The sequence below is a fragment of the Telopea speciosissima genome, chromosome 9 (assembly GCF_018873765.1).
Source record: "Telopea speciosissima isolate NSW1024214 ecotype Mountain lineage chromosome 9, Tspe_v1, whole genome shotgun sequence".
NCBI classification, from domain to species: Eukaryota; Viridiplantae; Streptophyta; class Magnoliopsida; order Proteales; family Proteaceae; genus Telopea; species Telopea speciosissima.
In genome coordinates, this window is record NC_057924.1 from 10,338,236 (window position 1) to 10,359,424 (window position 21,189).

The following is a 21,189-nucleotide window of genomic DNA, read 5'->3' on the forward strand; positions in this document are numbered from 1 at the left end:
ACTTTGATGTTTGTATAGTTGCAGTAGCTTAGTCGAGGCCAACTTTGATACTCAAAAGTTCTCCTTACCTGAGATCATAAATTTCGTTGTCTGTGTAAATTTGAAGAAGCTCAAGTTCTGCGGCCATAAGTTAAGGAGCTTGGCCTTATGTGGTTGCCATAGTTTGATAGATGATACGCTTGATGCTTCCAAGTGGTCCATGCTTAAGACATTGATCCTTATTCAATACCGAAACTTAAAAAACTTAAGGTTTATAATGGAAAACTGAAGAGCTTCTTGTTATATGATTGCGGCAATCTGGTGGGATGATGCTCTAAAACTCGTCTCTTTCAAGTACATTGGGCATGGGTTGCAGTTCAGTCTAATGAACACTTTGTGTTTACTTGATGCTGAGATTTGGTTATACCCAAAAACCATTGGTACCATTTGGTTACATGAATTGATTTGTCTTCTGAGATGGCTTGGTCATGTTAAGCTTCTCACACTGGTTTCCAACTCTAGCCAGGTACTTATTTTCTCATCTACCGGTTCCCCCCCCGCACCCCCCACCCCCCACCCCCCCACAGCCCCATGATTCACATGTTGCTTATTATCTAACTCCTTTGGTTTCTTTACTTCTTGCTCATGCTATATGCAGAACATGATAATTCCAAAAGAAATGAGGGAAAATTTGCAGCCTCCAAGATATGATCTCAAGCATCTGAAACTAAAAAAGAGCATACCAGCAGCACGGATTTATGAAGAATTACTGAATAGCTTGCTTCTGACCTATCACCTAAAGAGTTTTTCTATATCAATGGGCTTTACCACCGGTATCATGGAGGTATTAAAGTTCTCTTTCCTTGATTATTTTCTAGACCTTTATCCGCTCCAATACTGGAGGTGCTGCTGTGCGCATTGTGCGGCGCAGCAGCTAATGCGCACAGCAGCGGCCATGTGTGCACAGTGGGACCCGCTGTGTACACATGTCCGCTGCTGCGCCGCACGATGGAACAGCAGCGCTGCAGTGCACGGCAGCGGATAAAAATACAGAACATGTCACAGACAAATTGTTGCAAGATCAGCCAGGAGGCCAGGACCCTCAGGCCTGGCCTACTAAAATCCATTGATTCTCCAACCCAGACAATCTTAGTTGCCCCTAGACTATGAACTGAAGTTACAAGTCTATGGTAATTAGTTTTTTTGTGTAATTAATGTCTGTGGTGGTTATTACTTCAGCCTATTTAGAACATAGTGTGGAAACTTATTATAGTATGTTTCCTGTCTTCATCATTTTCTATATTCTACAGTTCCAGTACAAATCCATAGAGGATGAAGGAGGGTATCCTATCAGTTGGCATCAGCGCTTGAAAGAAGTGAAGATTGAGAACTTTGCAGGAACTGACTGGAAATGAGTTTACATGTTTTTCTTGGAAATGGGGAGGTCCTGGGAGGCAATTACAGTGTCTAGACCCCTTAAGGAAATTATTCATCACAGAAAATTTTCTAGTGGATTTCGTGGTATACACTTAATCTTCTCTTGCATAATTCTTCCCTGCAAAGTTAACTTTTTTATTTTATAAAATTTTAAATGTATACTATAGATCTTATCATATTATGCTGAAAATATATTTAGGGAAGCCCAATTGGTGTGGGAATATGAATACATTTTTAGACTTCCTTGCATAATATGTCTTGCCAATAAAAAGATACCACTATTTCTAGATCATTTTGTTGTTCCTGTGCTCTTGTTATTTGATGTCTGATCTGGAACTTGCACAACATTGGTTGTTCAAAGCAATTCTCTCTCTCTGCCCCCTCCCCCCATCAGATTGAATAAAGTTTTCTGGTTTCGTACTCTTTTTTTCTCCCCCCCCCCTCCACCCATCATATTGAATAAAGTTTTTTCTGGTGTCCTGGTCTCTTTTTTTATTTTTTATTTTGGTGTGGGGGGGGGGGGGGGAACAACTGACCAACTGAATACTATCTTCACAACCACACCACTGCCATCCTTGTTGCCAACAATGACAACACTGCCAAGAGCACCAACACATAGCACTCCAGACGCAGCATGGTCAACCATTTTTATACAAATAATAAAATTACTGGAGAGAGAGAGAGAGTTTTGTTTGTCCAATGATGATGAGAGTGGTGTTAGATGTATTTTTTTCCGCTTAATTAGCCACAGAGTTTTCATCATTAGTTTTCATCATTAGGATTTTATTTTGGGGTGAAGAAGTTTGTCATTAGTAAGTTGTATTAATTTTGCAAAATTTTACATTTGCATGGGTGTGTCTGTTGATCCCTATGTGATTGAGTTCATTTAGAACAGGTAATAAGTTACCCGTATGGTTTTTTGTTGGCCATAATCTGTGTAAGTTGTAAACTCTAGTTCTGTTTTCGTTGTCAATATCACTGCATACTCATTTAATTCATTTTGCCAACTTTTCAGAGGAGTAAATTTCCATTGAAATCTCCTTGAAGAGGAATAAATTACTTCAGATGCAGCCACCAGAGAATTTAGAAGATCAGGAGGCTGAAGAATTATATCAAATTCAAATGAATGTATAGAAGAGGCAGAGGAGGAAGAAATCTCAAGTTCTGCTGATAAGGACAATTCCTTTGAGGGATCAAATTTGGTACCTGAAGCTGTTGCAGAAAACCTTCTCGAAGATCATAACAATGGTACTATTAAAAATCCAAACAAGGCAGAGTTTGAGGCTCATAAAGACATAAACTCAATAAGAGGGCAATTGAACAGGAGATGCTGGATGACCAGGTCATCAACTAAAACATACTAAAGACACAGGTGTCTTCAAGGATGAGAGTCCCATCTCCCCAAATGGCCTTAACTTGTAGCTTGGGTGAATCGACTTTGAGGAAAAGGCGGTCTGAGGTAGATTGTAATAGGCCTCACTTGCATGTTGGTTTGTACCGTCATACATGAATTGGAGATCAAATCCCTTCACCTTCCTCTCCATTACAAACCTTAAGTTCTTTGAAGTTTCCGCATTGAATAAGGATCAATGTCTTAAGCATGGACCACTTGGAAGCATCAAACATATCTATCAAACTGTGGCAACCACATAAGGCCAAGCTCCTTAACTTATGGCCGCAGAACTTGAGCTTCTTCAAATTTACACAGGCAACCACATTTATGATCTCAAGTAAGGAGAACTTTTGAGTATCAAAGTCGGCCTCGACTAAGCTACTGCAACTATACAACATTAAGGTCTTCAGATTTCGGTTATAAACCTTAAGTCTTTGGAAACCGGTGCAGGAAACCAGGTTCAAGTTCTCAAGGAGGGACAGATTGGAAATTAGTCCATGGAGGGTGTCCTCTAAAACTAAGACTCCTACAAGAGATAGATTTATGAGACCTGTAGTAATGATTTCAAAGGACAACTCCCCTTCGTGTTGTAAGGTCAAGGTTTCAAGATTCGGAGCATCGATCGCAATCTTGGATAGTTCCGCCCTGGACTCCACGATCAAGGTCTTAAGTGCAAGGTGCTCCGAGATTCTCAGATTTAGCAAACCATGGCAGAGTTTGAGACTCATAAACTCAATAAGAGGGCAACTAGAGAAGAGATGCTGGATGACCAGATAATCAACAAAAATACCAAAGACAAGAATGAAAGTCCCATCTCACCAGAGGGCCTTAACTTGCAGCTTTCTAATCGCAATGTATGAATCGATTATGAGGCAAAGATGGTCTAAGGAAGATTGTACTAGGCCTCACTTGCACGTTGGATTATGCCGTCATACATGAATTGGAGATCAAGCACCTTCACCTTCCTCTCTATAGCAAGGCTTATCCACCTATCCACGCAAGAAATGATTTCAGAATTCACAATCATAGGCCATAAACACAACCTGATTTTCTGTCCACTAGAGAGATGGAGTCGGTGTTGAAGCGTTTCATCAACAAAGGTGATGAATATTTCTCTTCTCGATTCAGATTCTTCATGCAGATCACATATGGGGGAGGTCTCATTGAGAAAGAATGCCATAATGTCGTCTATTTTTTGGACAAGATACTCATTCAAGTTGCATCTTTTGTTTCCAGTAAAGCAATGATGTGGTGAATGATGTCTTTGGAAGCTCGCTGAAGCAATCCTACATTGCGTTTAATCTTCATCCTTTGTTGGCTGTGAACATGAAGCCAAGAACTGCTATGAAGGAAATTCTGGAAGAACTGTTACACCCGGATGCAGAAAAAAAGCTTGCTGGGAAGATAAGAAAAACAGTCTCTCATTTACTTTCAATAGAAACGCTCCAATGGCTCCATATGTGCTACAGTGAGGATGGGTGAAACTAGATTGTCACCAGTTCATGTTAATGCCATGATTTTACCTTCAGGATTGGCTCTAGATGGGATTCTTCACCACAGAATTGGGTAGGGAGTCGATGGATTTCCAATAAAAAGAGACCCTTGCATGACTACATGATTCTCTCTTTGAATCAAAATCCACCAACCTGCCAGTCCTGGCCAATGGAGGCAACTGTCAAGGCGCCCAAAACCTCCCCATCTTTTGAATTTCCCCCTTATGTTACATGTATCAAAATCAGATACTTGTCAAAAAGAGCTGTAACAATGAATGCATTATTAATTTCTTTCAAGAAACTAATATAAGGCGCATCTTGCTAGCATTTTTCTAACCCAAATTGAGTGTCCAATTCTCTTCAGTAGCCACTAGCTCCATTCTCTGCCATTGAGGCACCAGACAAACCCCAACAGAGACACAGTTTTCTTCAACTGTATAAAGCAGAACCACTTAATTTAAGTTACCAGAAATTTATGTTACAGTAATAGACAGAAAAAGGCTTCATAAATAGACAATATATCTCCCAAGTTTAAAATGAAGATGATAATGATAACAAAAAAGAATTGTCAAAGTACTATTTTGTGCTTCTCCTCTTGAGAAAACTGCCAACGACTGTATTGGCATCTTGAAATGAGAGGAAAAGGACTTGTAACAAAGACATTCGGCCACTCGTGAAACACTTAGAATTCAAGAACATGAGCATATGTTCACTTTCTCTTTCCAGAAGTGATACTTTTATTAAAAGAAAATTAATTCACAATCCAAGAAAGACTAGCAAGGTCAATTGTTTAGTCTCTAGGCAATGGCACAACACAATGGTGAACTAAAATAAATTTCTGCAGCTCCATCTCTGCCCTCCCTCCCTCAAAAATAAATAGAGCTTGAAATTAAACAGTTACCATTGCCTCAGCTCCAAATTCTCTTGCTTAATAAGTACCCTCCAGAAGCCAAGCAAATCTTACTAGTTCAATACCTTGAAAAGTACCTTAAAGAAGGGGCACACCCAGATGCTATAGCAACATTTGGGTGACCTCCACAATACAAAGAATACAACCATAACAAGGTCCTAATAGGAGGACAGAACCAAGTTCAAAAATTAAGTTAAGATATGCCTAACTGAAAATGCATCTCTATGAATGTAATTAATCTATAATTTCCCTGTTTGATAATGTGCCTATCACTTCCCTCTAAGATACTCAATTACTTAGATCCACTGGATAAGAACGGAAATTACAAGATAATTAGGTTTCAAATTTGTTTTACATCCAGTACTTTCTATTTTAAAAAGATTTACTTAATCCCCAAAGTTGGTTAGTACTCATGTGGTCATGCCACGTTAGAATAAAATAAAAGAAACTTCCAAAATTGCCCCAACCTCATTTAACTGTTTTAAAAATTGTGAAATCCAATGTAAGTGCAGCTTAAGTGTAGGAGTTGAAATCAAAGAGGTTATTATCTCCTAAAAAAAAATAAAAACAAAGCTATAGCATTGAATCCAAAGGGAAGTACATTTTAATTATTGGAATAAAAAATAATATAAACTTATTTAAAATAAATAATAAAAAAAGAGGATGGTTCACCCACCATCCTTGGGTTTTGGTATGTTCCAAAATACCCTCCCAATACTTATTCCTGCCCTCTCCGGCCCTACGGTGAATGAGATCTCATACAAAAAAAACAGGTAGAGAAAGTTGCGTGCCCCTTTCCTCCTATTCTCCCTATCGTGGTTTAAAAGTTAAAACAAATTTTTGGGGCAATTTTGAAAGTTTACTTTTATTTTATTCTAGCATGGCATGAGTATTAACCAACTTTGGGGATTGAGTAGATCTTTTCAAAATGGAAAGTAGTGGATGTAAAACAAATTTGAAACCTACTTTTTTGTAACTTCTGTTCTTATCTAGTAGATCTAAGAAGAAGTCATGGATTTTGAATGTTATCAGTCGACTGCTAATATAGATTGGTCACATAGGGTCATAGCACCTGGACTCCAAATGTACTACTGATCTTTAATGGACTCTATTATATGGTCGATCAATACCATCAAGCGGTCGGCCGATTAACTTATAAAGTTTGATAGCTTCATAAGATGTGTTGATCGATCGACTAATAAACATGATTGGTCTTCCGATTTGCGCGCATTTTAACTTTTGAGTACCTTGTGTCAATTTTTTCACAAAATACCAGATGTACAACCGATGTTTAGTTTACTTATTAGTATACCTAATTTACATTTTAGGGGGGGGTAGGGAGGGGGTAAAGTACCAGTCAGGAAACTCGAACTCGAGACCTCCTAGTGAGCATGGGCATGAAGCGCACCATGGCTCACCAACTGCACTAGGCAACTGTTGATAGAATGCAAAGTTTGAGTCTAGATGCATGACGATGAGTTGTAATTACACATTCTAAACGGTTCTTGACAGTTACGGTTATAATGAGTTGTAAATTGTAACTCCACGTAAAACAAGGAGCGGTTATTGTTTAACCGAAGGGGCAGGTTATTAAGAGTTTTTGCTTTCCTTTTAGAAACCTTTTTTTTCAAAGGTAATAATTGCTGTTTTTTGTGTTTTAAGGTAAGTTTTTAAAAGAATGTTTCCATTCCTTCCTTTAATTATACCTTTAATTGTTGTAAGTATCTTTTCAAAGAATGACTATTGTTGCGTGTGAAAACCTCTGTCGTCCGGTTTGCCCACGGATGAGCCTGCAAAAAGACGAGTGAGCGCAAGAGAGCCGGTGTGGCTCCGGCCTAGGAATCTCCGACGCTCAAGTCAGGTCTCCAGTGCAACAGCGTAACAACTAGTAAAAAGCGAGATGAGCAATAGAACTCCATACCTGAGTATTTATAGAGCAAGGATGAGGTGAGGCGGTTGGGAGAGTCCTAGTATGGTAGGAGTCCTTCTTTTGGAAGGTTCTATTGTGCAGAGCGGCATGGAGAGTCATTTTCGGGGTCGGACTCTTGTTAAGGTAAGAGTCCATACTTGGCGTGATTTCGTATCGTGTTGGGATTGTGGCTCGATCCTTATCCCGTGATTCTCGGAACGTGCTGACATGGCTCAGCGATTCTCGACGGGCCGTTATGAGGACTTTAGTGGAGGGCTCGGCCTCGGAGGTCGGCCAGTGAGGTCGGCATGGGAGGTCGACCTCGGCAGTCACCTCGGCTTACGCTGCCCTGTGTATGCTCGGCCGGAGTTTTAAGGCTGACTTGGGTGATGTGTCACAGGCTCGGCCGAGTGCTCGGCCTAGCCATGCGACTTGACGGAGATCGGGTTGGCCTGGTTTTCTATTCAGCTCGGTTCGGTTCTTGGGGTGACCTCGGCTCGGCAAAGTGGCAGCTTCTGACTGGTAAGGTGATTTTATGCTTTATCACAGGCCCCCCCACTCATCAGGGGTCAGCTCGGCACTGATGAGTGAAGTTTCTTGGTCCGTTCGTCTGAAACCTCCTTGTGGCCGAACCGAGCTCCCTTTGTCGGTGATTTGATATTGTACGGTCTGACAGTTGGGGCGTTAGTGCCACGTCAGCAGGAGTCATTATGGCAGGCTCTGGAATTCGAATCGTCCTTTGATCTGGACCGTTGATTCTCGCTGAACTCTCCTCGGCCGTTGGATCAGTTCAGCCCAAGAGTTATAAATAGGCGACTCCTCCCTGTTCATTCTTTACTGCTTCAAGTTATTGACCGCTCGGCTAGCTCGGATTTCTCAGCTTTCCAGTGCTCGGCGCTTTCTAGTTCGTGCTCAGCTCGTCTTCAGCTCTTCTTCAACCAGTAAGTCTTCTCCGCCCAGTATGTCAGTTGGTAGTAGTCATGTGGGCGAGGTGTTCGCCAGGGCGGTAGAGGGCGCGAGTCCGAGCACAAAGCTCCCAGCTCGTTCTCCCACTATAGACCTGTTGGGCTTGACCTCGGACGAGCCCGCCGTAGCGGAGCGGTGTCAAGCCGACGTCGCCGAGCTTCCCCTACCCATGGAGTCCGGCCTTGAGGCCCAGCCGATTCCTGAAGACCGAGCTGAGGGCTCGGGATCGTCTTCGACAGATGACGAGGAGTCAGACGAGGGAGGTTCTTCCTGAGGTGGGGTCGGTTCAGTCAGCTCGTCTGCTGACGCTCCTGAGCCTGAAGAGGGGAGTGTTGGCACCGTCCCGAGTACAATTACTGACGCCGACCTCCATCGCCTCAGGGCGACCTATGCCATCTCCGAGGACATCAAACTTCAAGCTCCTTGTCCTGGGGAGATGGCCTGCTTCATCGGGCCCGGCGAGGTGGCCTCGTACGAGATCCCGTTCAAATACGCCTTTAGGCTTCCCATGCTCGGCCTGGTGGATCAGATCTTGGACCACTTCCACCTCTCCCCAGGTCAGCTGGTGTCGAACTCATGGCTGGTCTTGTACGGTTTCCACGTCATCTTCTATGAAATGGGCCGAGCTACTAGCATAGCCCTCTTCTCTCGGCTCTACTTTCTGAAGAGATCGTCGGAGAAGGGGTGGTACTATTTCACCTGCTGAACTGGGAAGAGTGCGACCCTGAGCGGCCACAAGTTTCTGGTTGGGACGCCGAGCTTTAACAAACACTGAAAGCCTCGATTTTTCTTCGCTTCCATCCCAAACTGCCCTTTCCGAAACGAGTAGAAGGACATCCATCTGAACTATGTCAATAGGACTCTGCCTCTGAATGAGAACAAGCTGACATCGCTCGATCTGATTCGTCAGCACCTGCCTTTCGATGTCCTCCAGCTTCAGGAAGAAGGGTTTCTCCAAAGGTGGAACCCTGACTCCGGGTAGGGTATCTGAGCTGAGCCGGTTTCTGTCCCCCGAGCTGACCCATTTACTTGGTCTTTTTTCTTTTTGGTATGCTTCTAACGTTCTGTCTTTCTTGCAGTGGTCGGCCACATTCCCCCAATAGATTCAGCTTGGCTCAGGGCCGGGACCATTGCGGACAGAAGGAGGAAGAACGCCGAGAAAAAATCTCGGGGCGAGTCTTCTAAGGCGCCGAAGGGCAAGGCAATGCTGCCGAGCCAGCTGACACGATGGTCGGCCCTGAGGCCGAGAAGGATAGAGCCCCGCTGAGCCCCTCCCCAAGAGGGAAGGGTCGAAAGGGTGAGCTGAGCCTGCCGAGGGACATCAAACGCCAAAAGCTCTCGATCAACCTAAAGGGTGGTGGTCCTCCGCCTGTGGCCTCACAGACTGACATCTCCCGATACGTCTTGGGGAGGTCCTCGGCAAGTAATGTTCCAGTTCGGCCGAGCTGGCAGCTCTTCTCCGGGGACTCGGCCCTGACGTCGGCCGCTCATGCCAAGGAGTGGCTTGACACAAGTCGGCTCCCCAAGGACAAGGAAATGCTCGAGAAGTTGTTCGATCCCGAGCTCCTCTCCTCCTTGTTCCAAGACTTCAACATGGTAAGCTTTCTGCTCGGTTCTTATGAATGGATCCGACCTATGGAGTCCGATCTGACATTTGGTCAGATGTTTTCTGGCAAGGCTTCGCCAAGGCGGTGGAGACCATGCTCCGCTTTGAGCGGCTTCTAACTGCGAATGATTCTCTTAAGGTCCAGGTAGAGCAAGCCAATAACGTGGCTCGCGAGGCCGTCGTGGAGCTCCCCGAGACTGCCGCGAAGCTTGTCGAGGCGGTGGAGAAAGTCGAGGGCCTGGAGGGGCGACGACGAAGCAGAAGGAGGAGGTCGAGACCTTGAGGGCTCAGCTCAGCCAAGCCAAGAAGAAGGCCAAGGACGATCTGGCTCGAGCTGGAGCAAAAGCCGTTAGCGACTACCTCATGTCAGCGAAATATGCCGAGGTGTGTCATGAGATAAGGAAGCCGCCGTACAGAGAGGGCTATGACGCGGGCCGAGCCGACCTCCTGAAGGAGATAAAGGCCGCCTACCCCACCCTCAACCTTTCTCAATTTGATGACGACGCGACCACTGTGGTCGAGGAGTTGGGAGACGAGGCTAGGGTGGGGGTTGACCAGGCCGGCCTGGCTGAGACCGCTCCCTGGGACGAGGTCGCCCCTTCCGCCGAGGATGTCGCTGACGAGGTTGCCGCCGAGGACCCTGCCGCCAAGGACCCCCTCCATATCGCTGAGCTCTAGGCCCCCTTTTTTCTCTTTGATGTATATGTCCCTGCACGGGGTTTTGAACAAATTTCTCTTTTTTTCTTCTTTTTTTTTTTTTGTTTTTTTTTAATGTACAGGGCCTAGCTGCCTACTTTTTGTAACCTTGCCGAGGTGTCGGCCTTTAATGAATAGAATGTTGTTTTCCAAATTTGCCCAAGTGTTTGAGCTCGGCAGTAGTTTGCTTTCCTTTCTTTGTGAATTTGTTTTGAATGTTGAGATTAAACTGCCGACCCGGCCTTGTAGCCGAGCTCGGGTCGGATACCCTTTGAGTGGCTACGCTGCCGAGCTGAGCCCAATGCCTTAAAAATATTGCTTGAACTTTGGTATTCGTTCAGCTAGGCCAAGTCTATGTGGACCGGTCTTATGGTTTTGTTGCCGGCCTATGAGGGTCAGTCTTTGAGGTCAGCCAGGTCTATGAGGACCGGTCTTATGACTTGGTTGCCGACCTATAAGGGTTGGTCTTGGAGGTCGGCCAAGTCTATGAGGACCGATCTTACGACTTGGTTGCCGACCTATGAGGGCCGGTCTTTGACGTCAGCCAGGTCTATGAGGATCGGTCTTACGACTTGGTTGCCGACCTATGAGGGTCGATCTTGGAGGTCGGCCAGGTCTATGAGGACCGGGCTTACTACTTAGTTGCTAAGCTATGAGGGTCGGTCTTTGACGTCGGTCAGGTCGATGAGGACCGGTCTTACGACTTGGTTACCGACCTATGAGGGTCAGTCTTGGAGGTCGGCCAGGTCTATGAGGACCGGTCTTACGACTTGATTTTGGAGCTTGAAAATACGCCAAGTGGTGGAGAAAGACTTTGTTTTATTGAATCAAGCGTCGGGGCGAAGCAAATCAAATATACTCGTCATAAACCGTGAAGGCGAGAATACTTAAGGAAATTCTTGAAAAAATTTCTTGAATTTTTCAAGTTCAGGTCTCGGTACCTTCTTGCCCCAGTCTGCAGCGATACGTCCCTGGGCGAATCTGCTTGGAGACTATGTACGGGCCTTCCCAATTTGGTGCTAACTTTCCTTGCTGTCTTGGCTGGGACGTGCTGAGTTTTCTAAGGACGAGGTCCCCCTGACGGAAGTGTCGCTCCTTCGCCCTTGAGTCGTAGTACTTTGCCGTCCTCTATTGGCATGTTGTGTTCCAGAGTAGGGCATTTTCTCGAACTTCGTCGAGGAAGTCAAGGTTGGCTCTCAGCCCATTTTCATAGGTCTTCTCTTCGAAATTGAACACTCGGTATGACGATGTCATGACCTAGACCGGGGTAAGGGCCTCGGTCCCGTATGCTTGCCGAAAAGGGCTCTCCCCGGTTGGTGTTCTTATAGTCGTCCTATATGCCCATAGGACACTTGGGAGCTCTTCCACCCATCTTTCTTTGGCCTCATCCAACCTTCTCTTGATGCCGGCGAGTAGTGTTCGGTTGGACACTTCTACTTGTCCATTTGCTTGTGGATGAGCTACTGAGACTGGTCGAAAGTCAATATTGAAGTGCTTACAGAACTCTTGGAAGGCCGGGTTGTTGAATTGCGCTCCATTATCTGTGATGAGCACTTTTGCTAGTCTGAACCAGTAGATGACCTTATCTCGAAAGAATTTCTCCATGCTCTTCTGGGTGATGGTAGCCAAGGGCTCAGCCTCAACCCACTTAGTGAAGTAGTCGATGGCGATGACCATGTATTTTCGATTTCCGAAAGCCGAGGTGAAGTCTCCAAGTATATCCATCCCCCATATGGCGAAAGGAATTAGACTCAGCATAGAGGTCAGCTTGGTTGCAGGTCGGCTTGGCACTGGTGCGAAGAGCTGACACTTCTCGCACATCTTCACATACTTCATGGCCTCTACTTGCATTTTTGACCAGTAGAAACCTTGTCGCAGTATCTTATACGCTAGGGCTCGGCCACCCATATGGCTCCCGTATATTCCTTCATGCACCTCGGGCAGGGCATACTCAGCACCCTTCGGCCCGAGGCATCGGAGAAGGGGCGCTAAGATGGCTTTCTTATAGAGCACCCCGTCGATCATGGTGTACTTGGCAGCTCGGATTTTGACTTTCCTCGCTTCTTCCCGATTCTCCGGGAGCTGGTCATTCTCCAAATAGTTTACAATGGGATCCATCCAGGTCGGCCCGTCCTCCTCAATGTGTTCGACGCTTTCCTCTTGCAAGGATGGCTTCTCCAGAATCTCGATGTACACTAATCGGCTCAGATTTGGGAGGTCGACCTCGGCCAACCCAGACAGGGTATCGGCCACTACGTTCTCTTTCCTCGATACTCGGGTCATCTCAAAGTGCTCGAGCTCGAAAATCAACTCCCGTGCTCGGCTCAAGTAGGCTATCATTCTCTCGTCTTTCGCCTCATAGTCTCTTTTAACCTGGTTGACCCAAAGTTGCGAATCTCCTCGTACCCTCAATTGCTTGACGCCTATGGCTTTGCTGACTCGGAGTCTGGCCAGGAGGGCCTCATACTCGGCCTCATTGTTTGAGGCTGGGAACTTGAACCTTAGGGCATATTGGACACGAAAGCCTTCGGGGCTCACCAGGATCAGCCCAGCTCCGCTTCCTCCGGGGGTGCTCGAGCCGTCAACGTTCATGGTCCAGGTCGGGTCTGCCTCAGCTTCTGTATTGGCTTCTTCTGTTGTCTTCTCTTCCTCGACCTCGAGGTCGGGCATTGTGCACTCGGCGACGAAGTCGGCAAGGGCTTGTCCTTTTATCGAAGTCTGCAGTCTTCTCTTCCTCAACCTCGAGGTCGGGCTTGTGCAATATCTTCTTGAGAGGCTGGTCGGTCAGCACCGCGATCGGATGAGCTTGAAAGTATGGCCTTAGTTTTCTCGCGGCCGTGACAAGAGCGAATGCTACCTTCTCGAACCTAGAGTATCTCGTTTAGGCGTCGACAAGAACATGGCTGATGTAGTATATAAGCTTCTGAGCTCGGCCTTCTTCCCTAACCAACACCGCGCTGACCACCACCGGGGTAGCAGCTAAGTAAACTTGAAGCTCTTCTTTTGGCCGGTCGGGAGCAGAGGCGGGTTCTCCAAGTATTTCTTGACTCCTCAAAAGCTTGTTGGCGCTCGTCGCCACTGCACGAAGTCCTTCGGGTTCCGGATGTTCTTGAGGGCCTTGAAGAACGGTAGGCACTCGTCGCCCGACCTCGACATGAATCGTGACAACGCCGCCACTCGCCCGTTTAGCCTTTGTACTTCTCGGATTGTCCTTAGAGGGCTCATCTTTTGGATGGCCTTGATTTTTGCCGGATTGGCTTCGATGCCTCTGACGGAGACCATGAAGCAGAGGAACTTTCCCGAGGTCACGCCAAATGCACACTTGGCGGGGTTCAGTTTCATTTGGTTCTTCCTCACTACGCCAAAGGCCTCTTCCAGGTCGGCCAAGTGGTGCTCGGCCTTCAAGCTCTTTACTAACATGTCGTCCACGTAGACTTCCATGTTTCTTCCAATCTGCTCGCGGAATATATAGTTCACGAGCCGTTGGCATGTCGCTCCAGCGTTCTTCAATCCGAATGGCATGACCTTGTAGTAAAAATTTTCTTGGTCAGTTCGGAATGCCGTGTACGACTAATCCCCCTCATGCATCATGATTTGGTTGTAGCCGAAGTATGCGTCCATGAAGCTCAACATTTCGTGTCCCACCGTGGCGTCAATCAAGAGATCAATCTGAGGTAGCGGGTACTCGTCCTTTGGGCAAGCCTTGTTAAGGTCGGTGTAGTCGACGCACATCCTCCATTTTCCGTTTGGCTTGGGAACCATAACGACGTTCGCCAACCAAGTCGGGAATTTTTCTTCTCGGATGAAACCTGATCGACGTAGCTTCTCTACTTCTTCTTTGATGGTGGCTTGGCGATCAAGGGCATAGTTCCTTCTCTTCTGTTGAACCGGCTTTCGACTCGGATCTATGTATAGTCTGTGCTCGGCTATATACCGAGCTATACCGGGCATGTCGGCGGCCGACCAGGCGAATACTTTGGCATTTGCCTTCAAGAAGTTCCGAACCGATTCCTTTGTTCCTCGCTCAACAATGACCCGAGTTGTACCATCTTCGTCGGATCTTCATCACTGAGGGAGAACGGGGTGAGATCTTCTACAGGCCTTCCGCGCCTTTCTGTGAGCTCATCCCGCTGGTCTTCTGGGAGGTGTTCTATGCACATCGCCATTCCTCGGACTTTGCCTTTATTTTGCTTAACGAATGTGGCGTAACAGTCCCAAGCTTTCTTTTGATTACCCCGGATTTCTCCAATGCCGTTCTCTGTAGGGAACTTCATCTTCAAGTGTGTCAGCGAGATGATGGCTTGGAGAGCAGTCAATGATGGGCGGCCGAGTATGGCGTTGAAGGCCACCACCGACTGCACTACCATGAATTTGACTTGGATCGTTGCTTAACATGGAGCTTGTCCGAACGTGACCAGTAGGTCGATTGAGCCCTTGATGGTGGCGACAGCTCCCGAGAACCCATGAAGTGAGGTGCCCTTCGGCTTGAGCGCTTCATCGCCGAAGCCAAATTGTCGGTACGCGTCTAGCGACATAAGGTCCACGGATGCACCCGTGTCGACCAATACGCAATGAACGGGTCTCTTTGTAATTTCCACCTGCACTACCAAAGCATCATCGTGAGGTAGACTTATACCTTCCAGGTCGGCCTCGGTGAAGGAGATCGTCGCCTCAGACTTCGGCCTTTTGCCTGGCATCTCAACGACTCCGCGCATTTGCTTTGGCCTTCAGAATGGACTCTTGTCCGGGCCCTCCGAGGATAGTGTATGTGGGAGCTCCTTTGTCACTGCTCGGCCCGGATCAATCATTTTCTTCTCAGCTCGGGCTTTATCTTGGTCACGCTCGGCCCGCCTATTTTCGGACCTCGGCTCGGCTCTCCTTTGATCGCGATCTTCAGGTCGCCGACCCCCACGTTCTTCTCTGCCTCCCTTGACATATCGCTTCAGGTGCCCCGCCTTTATCAACTCTTCAATTTCTCTTTTCAGCTGATAACAATCCTCGGTGTCGTGACCGGTGTCCTTGTGGAATTGACAATACTTGTTGGGATTCCGAGATGACCTGGCTGAAAATTCACCTAGAGGGGGGTGAATAGGTGAAGGTTGGAAAAAAAAAATTATGCGGAAAATAAACAAGTAAAGATAACCAATTGACAAATAATTAAAGAGAGACACAAAAGATTTATAGTGGTTCGGCCAACACGTGCCTACGTCCACTCCTCTCAACTTAGAGAGAATTTCACTATAAGAATCTTGAGTAAGAGCAAGAGGACTCGTACAACTACTCTTGAGAAATGAGCAAGAGGACTCAACACTACTCTTGATTTCGAGCAAGAGGACTCAACCAATCTTAATTCCGAGCAAGAGGACTCACTACTCTTGATTCCGAGCAAGAGGACCCAATTAAAACATAAAGTAAAAACTACTAGGAAAAGGGTTACCTCAACCTTAGTAGGGGGTGTATGCTACCTTTCACCCTTGGAGCTTGAAGCTAGATGAGGTTGAGGAGCTTGAGTGTGTGAGCTTGTGATGATTAGATGCTTGAATGCTCACTTAGGCTATTGCAATTAGAGCTTGTGATGAAGTCTCTTAATGATGATTCTTAGTAGTCCTTAGAGCCTTAAACAAAAGGGTATTTATAGGCTAGGTAGCTCTAATCAATATGGAAACTGTCTTAAGATCGGATAGATTTAGACAGCAATAATCCGGTATGCTGGATTCCAATCCGGTATGCCAGATTACCTAATTTCCATATTGAAACAAGGTGCAACGGTCAAATTACAACAGTTATAAAGTGATCCGGCATGCTGGATTATGATCCGGTATGCTGGATTTTGATCCGGCATGCAGGATTCTCAAATTTCTGCATTCTCATTTAAGTCCTTTATTAGACTTATATGGGAGATTTCAAAAGGGTTTGGTTTGGAGGGTTCCAAAACTCTATAGTCACATGTTTAGGGGTCCATTTAACCTCCTAAGGTCATTCTAAATGAATGTATGTGTGCGTGTGTGCATTACATCAATTGTGACTTTAACAAATGAATTTACAACTTAGTACAATTCTAAGTCTTCACAATTCTTAAAGTCTTGAACTTCACTTCTTTACATGAGTATCTTCAAAGTGAGTTCCTCTAACTTGTCTTGATCTTTGTCTTCAAAACTTGTTCTCCATTCTTCATGATTCTTTGATGTCTCGAAAGATTGGACAAGTTCAATTTGCTTTGAGCATCAATCTCTTGAAATGAGTGCTCCCCCTCACTTGATGCTCTGCTCTTATCTATGCATCTTTTAGGCAAGAGTTAGTACAACAAACTTATTTGTTATCATCAAAACCATAATGAGTGATGTGTGGAATTTACCCCAACACCGGCTTGCATCAGTCGGGGTTAGCGGATGTACCTGTCGTCCTGTATTTGCATCAAAATCTCCTTGCGCGAGATTTTCAGTGGGGTGTAATCGAGACTCCGAGCTCGGTCTGATCTCTCGGCTCGGTGATCCGTCCTACGCCGCTTTTCCTCCTTGCGGTCATTGGTCGTCGGCCTTTTCTTCTCGGCTCGGCCTTCGTTTCCCTTCCGGGCTTGGAGCACCTCGGCCATATTTGCAAACTCATTGCACCTCTCCAAGAGCTCGGCCAGGTTTCTGGTCGGCTTTTGAGCCAAGTCCTTAATGAGGTCCATGTCAGCAAGCCCATTGCTCATCGTAGTATGGGCCGTGGCCTCATCCAAATCCATGATGTCCAAGGATTCTTTGTTGAAACGTGAGACGAACGCTCGGATCGACTCATCAGATCGTTGCTTCACGCAGAGGAGGTTGACCGTCGTCTTCTTATGTTTCATACTACTCTGGAAGCGATACGAAGGCTCGACAGAGCTGAGCGAAGCCTGTTATGGAGTTCGGTGGCAACCAGGAGAACCATGAGGTCGCCGCGCCCTTGAGGGATGTAGGGAAAGCCCGACAAGAGAATCTCGGTTCCCCCGTACATGGTCATCATTGCATTGAAGTAGTTGATATAATCCGTCGGGTCGGTCGTCTCGTCATACCGGTCAAAGGGAGGAGGCTTGAACCCGGCCGGTAGTGGCGCGATCATGATCTCGGGAGGATAAGGGTGTCGTTCGACCAGTAAATAGGAGTCCGGGGTCGCCTGTTTCTTCAATCCCTCAACTTGCTCGGCCAAGTCTCGTAGCCGCTTTTCCAGCTCAGTTTCATGTGCTCGGTCGTTCGGCTCGTCCACCCGGTGCAAATCGTCCCGTTCATTAGGCCAAGGTCGGCCATTTTGTCCTTCAGCTCGGGATCGATTCACTTGGTCGTCCGGTTGAGGTCGGCCATTCTGGTCGGCTCGGTGAGCATCACCCCTCCTTATTCTTCTTTCCACCTGGAAATTGGACCCACGGGGGCTCCTCGGCTGTTCTTCTCGGAGAGGCGGTTGGCTTCAGGGCCAGGGGGCTACCTCCTGCTGTTCTCGGTGTGCCCTTGGCTGGCCATCCTCTCCGAGCCGGCCCGAAAATACCGATCTCGCTACCGAAGCCGCTGGTTCGATCTCTTGCCCGATCTTCGGGCTCCGACGCTGCTCCTGCTCACCCCGTCGAGCACTCCTGTTGGGATGCGGAGGAGTTTTCTGACGAGGCGGATGTGACAATGCGGCTCGGCTAGGCTCGGCCCGATGTCGGCCACCATTCTGCGGCAAGTTTCCCTCTACGCGGACCACCGGGGCTGGAGGGGGCACGAACAGTGGTTGACCCATCAGCCCACCCCGGGCCATCTGGGTCATGAAAGTACGTAGCATCTCGGTGTGGAGCATCTGCAGCTGCAAATCGATAACTTGTCGATTATTCGTCGGGGCTTCCGGATCCAAATCCTCTGGTAAGGGTGGCGGCAGTGGTAGGCTCAGCCCGTTCAAGTTTGGCTCGACCTGTGTTCGGTCAGCCGCTGCTGTGTCTAGCATACTTCCACCATTCCCACCCTCGGGCGGGGGAGTTGGATTGGCCGCGGCGCCCGTGCTGGGCTGCACACCCCCTGCCCGAGGGGGTCTTCTGATCGCGCCTTGCCGTGATGCCTCAGGGTGCGGCGAACGTCTCGTTTGCCTATCAGGTTGCGCCTCATCCCCGCGGGAGGCGAAGCCGTGCTATCCTGATCTTGCTTGCACCATTGTTCCTGCTCTTAAAGTTGGTAGAAAAGACGATGGCTTGCTGACATCGTTCCCACAGACGGCGCCAAATCTGTTGCATGTGAAAACCTCCGTCGTCCGGTTATCCCACGGATGAGCCTACAAAAAAGACGAGTGAGCGCAAGAGAGCCGGTGTGGCTCCAGCCTAGGAATCTCCGACGCTCAAGTCAGGTCTCCTGTGCAACAGCATAACAGCTAGTAAAAAGTGAGATGAGCAATAGAGCTCCATACCTGAGTATTTATAGAGTAAGGATGAGGTGGGGCGGTTGGGAGAGTCCTAGTATGGTAGGAGTCCTTCTTTTGGAAGGTTCTATTGTGCAGAGCGGCATGGAGAGTCATTTTCGGGGTCGGACTCTTGTTAAGGTAAAAGTCCATACTTGGCGTGATTCCGTATCGCATTGGGATTGTGGCTCGATCCTTATCCCGTGATTCTCAGGACATGCTGACATGGCTCTGCGATTCTCGGCGGGCCGTTATGAGGATTTTGGTGAAGGGCTCGGCCTCGGAGGTCGGCATGGGAGGTCGACCTCGGCAATCACCTCGGCTTACGCCGCCCTGTGTATGCTCGGCCGGAGATTTAAGGCTGACTTGGGTGATGTGTCGCGGGCTCGGCCAAGTGCTCGGTTCGATTCTTGGGGTGACCTCGGCTCGGCCACATGGCAGCTTCTGACTGGTGAGGTGATTTTATGCTTTATCAACTATGATGGTGGGCTGTCATGCAAACTTAAAGGAAACAATTTCTAAAGAATTGCGTATCATTTTAATTAATGATTCCTTTTTCTTTTAGTCACTGTTTCCTAAGGAACTGGACCCTCTCCAGTACGGGCAGCTAGTCGGGCGACACACATCCCAAGGATAGCGTCCAGTCGTCCGATGCGTGTTGGAGAGGATCTGAATCCGTTTACTAAGGAATCAGATCCTCTACAATACGCACTGAACAGCTGGGCAGGTGACATGCACCCCAATGAGAACGCCCAACCATCCAATACACGCTGGAGAGGATCTGAATCCGTTTTGGAATCGGATTGGTCGATTTGGAATAGGCACAGATCGGTCCAGCCGATTCATACCATTCCTATCAGTTTCGGTCAATTCAAATTGGAATCGTCCAGTCCAATTTCTATTTAACCCCACCATGGGGGATTGAACCAGCAAGCTTTTTGCAGCATCCTGCTGTAACAGTTCTTGCAGAATTTCCTCCATAGAAGTTCTTGGCTTCATGTTCATAGCCAATAGAGGAGGAAGTCTAAACGCGACGAGCTTCTGGAAGACATCATTCACCACATCCGCTTTACTGGAAACAATAGATGCAACTCGAATGAGCATCTTGTCCAGACAATGGAGAAGCTAATGGCATTCTTTTTCCCATCTGGATTTCGATGAGACCTCCCCCATATGTGATCTGCATGAAGGATCTCAATCAGGAAGAGAAAGATTAGAATTGCTTCGACACCGATTCCATCTCTGTAGTTTAAAAAAATCAGGCTATGTCCATGCCCTATGAGTGTGAATTCTGAAATCAAGTACTTATTCATTTCTTGCGTGGATAGGTAGATAAGCTTTCTTATAGAGAGGAAGGTAAAGGAGCTTCATCTCCAATTCATATATGATAATATAAGCCAACATTCAAGTGAGGTCTATTACAATCTGCCTCAGACAGTCTTTGCCTCAGAATCAATTCAGACATAACGATTAGAAAGCTGTAAGTTGAGGCCCCCTAGTGAGATGGAACTCTCATCCTTGTCTTCTCTATGGTTTTTTTTGGTTACTTGGTCATCCAACATCACCTCTCTAGTTGCCCTCTTATTGAGTTTATGAGTCTCGATCTCTGTCATGATTTGCTAAATCTGAACATCTTCGAGCACCTTCTTTTTAAGACCTTGATTGTGGAGTCCACGGCGGAACTCTCAAATATTGCAATCGATGCTTCGAATCTTGAAACCTTGACCTTAAAACACCAAGGGGAGCTGTCCTTTGAAATCATTACATCTCACACTGGTATCCAAATCTAGGCAGGTACTTATTTTCTAATCTACATGTCCCCTCCCCCCCCCCCCCCCACCCCTGCCCCCACCCCCACCCCCATGATTCACATGTTGCTTACCATCTAACTCCTTTGGTTTCTTGACTTCTTGCTTATGATATATGCAGAACATGATAATTCCAAAAGAAACGAGGGAAAATTTGCAGCCTCCAAGATATGATTTCAAGCATCTGAAACTGAAAAGAGCATTCCAGCAGCAGGGATTTATGAAGGATTATTGAATATCTTGCTTCCAATCTATCACCTAAAGAGTTTATCCATGTCAATGGGCTTCACCGCCGGGATCATGGAGGTATTAAAGTTCTCTTTCTTGAATTCTTTTATTCCCCAACCAACCTATATGGAACGCGACAAAGTCAAATTGTTTCAGGTTATTTATTTTAAATGTTGCTTTGAGTATGTGTCTATCCCTATGTGATTGAGTTCATTTAGAACAGGTAAAGAGTTCCTGTATGGTTTTTGTTTGGCCTTAAACTTTAGTTCTATTTTCGTTGTCAATATCATTGTATACTTATGCAATTCGTTTTTTGCCCACTTTTCATAGGAGTGAATTTTCATCGAAATCTCCTTGAAAAGAAATAAATAACTTCAGATGC

General features: G+C 46.8%; 1 protein-coding gene across 1 annotated transcript; it reads left to right on the top strand.

The window, feature by feature from the left end:
- The first annotated feature begins 91 nt into the window (after positions 1 to 91).
- Positions 92 to 20,978, top strand: LOC122638567. Its single transcript, XM_043831421.1, has 2 exons — positions 92 to 505; positions 20,701 to 20,978. Exons 1-2 carry the CDS (start codon positions 284 to 286, stop codon positions 20,812 to 20,814), a joined length of 336 nt encoding a protein of 111 aa, XP_043687356.1. The 5' UTR covers positions 92 to 283; the 3' UTR covers positions 20,815 to 20,978.
- The last annotated feature ends 211 nt before the right edge of the window (positions 20,979 to 21,189 follow it).

What these genes read in the sequence shown, in the direction of transcription:
- LOC122638567 (XM_043831421.1), top strand. Translation starts at nt 284, where the DNA reads ATGATTGCGGCAATCTGGTGGGATGATGCTCTAAAACTCGTCTCTTTC. An exon ending in TGGTTTCCAACTCTAGCCAG is followed by an intron (nt 506 to 20,700) that starts GTACTTATTTTC and finishes TGATATATGCAG; the next exon opens with AACATGATAATTCCAAAAGA.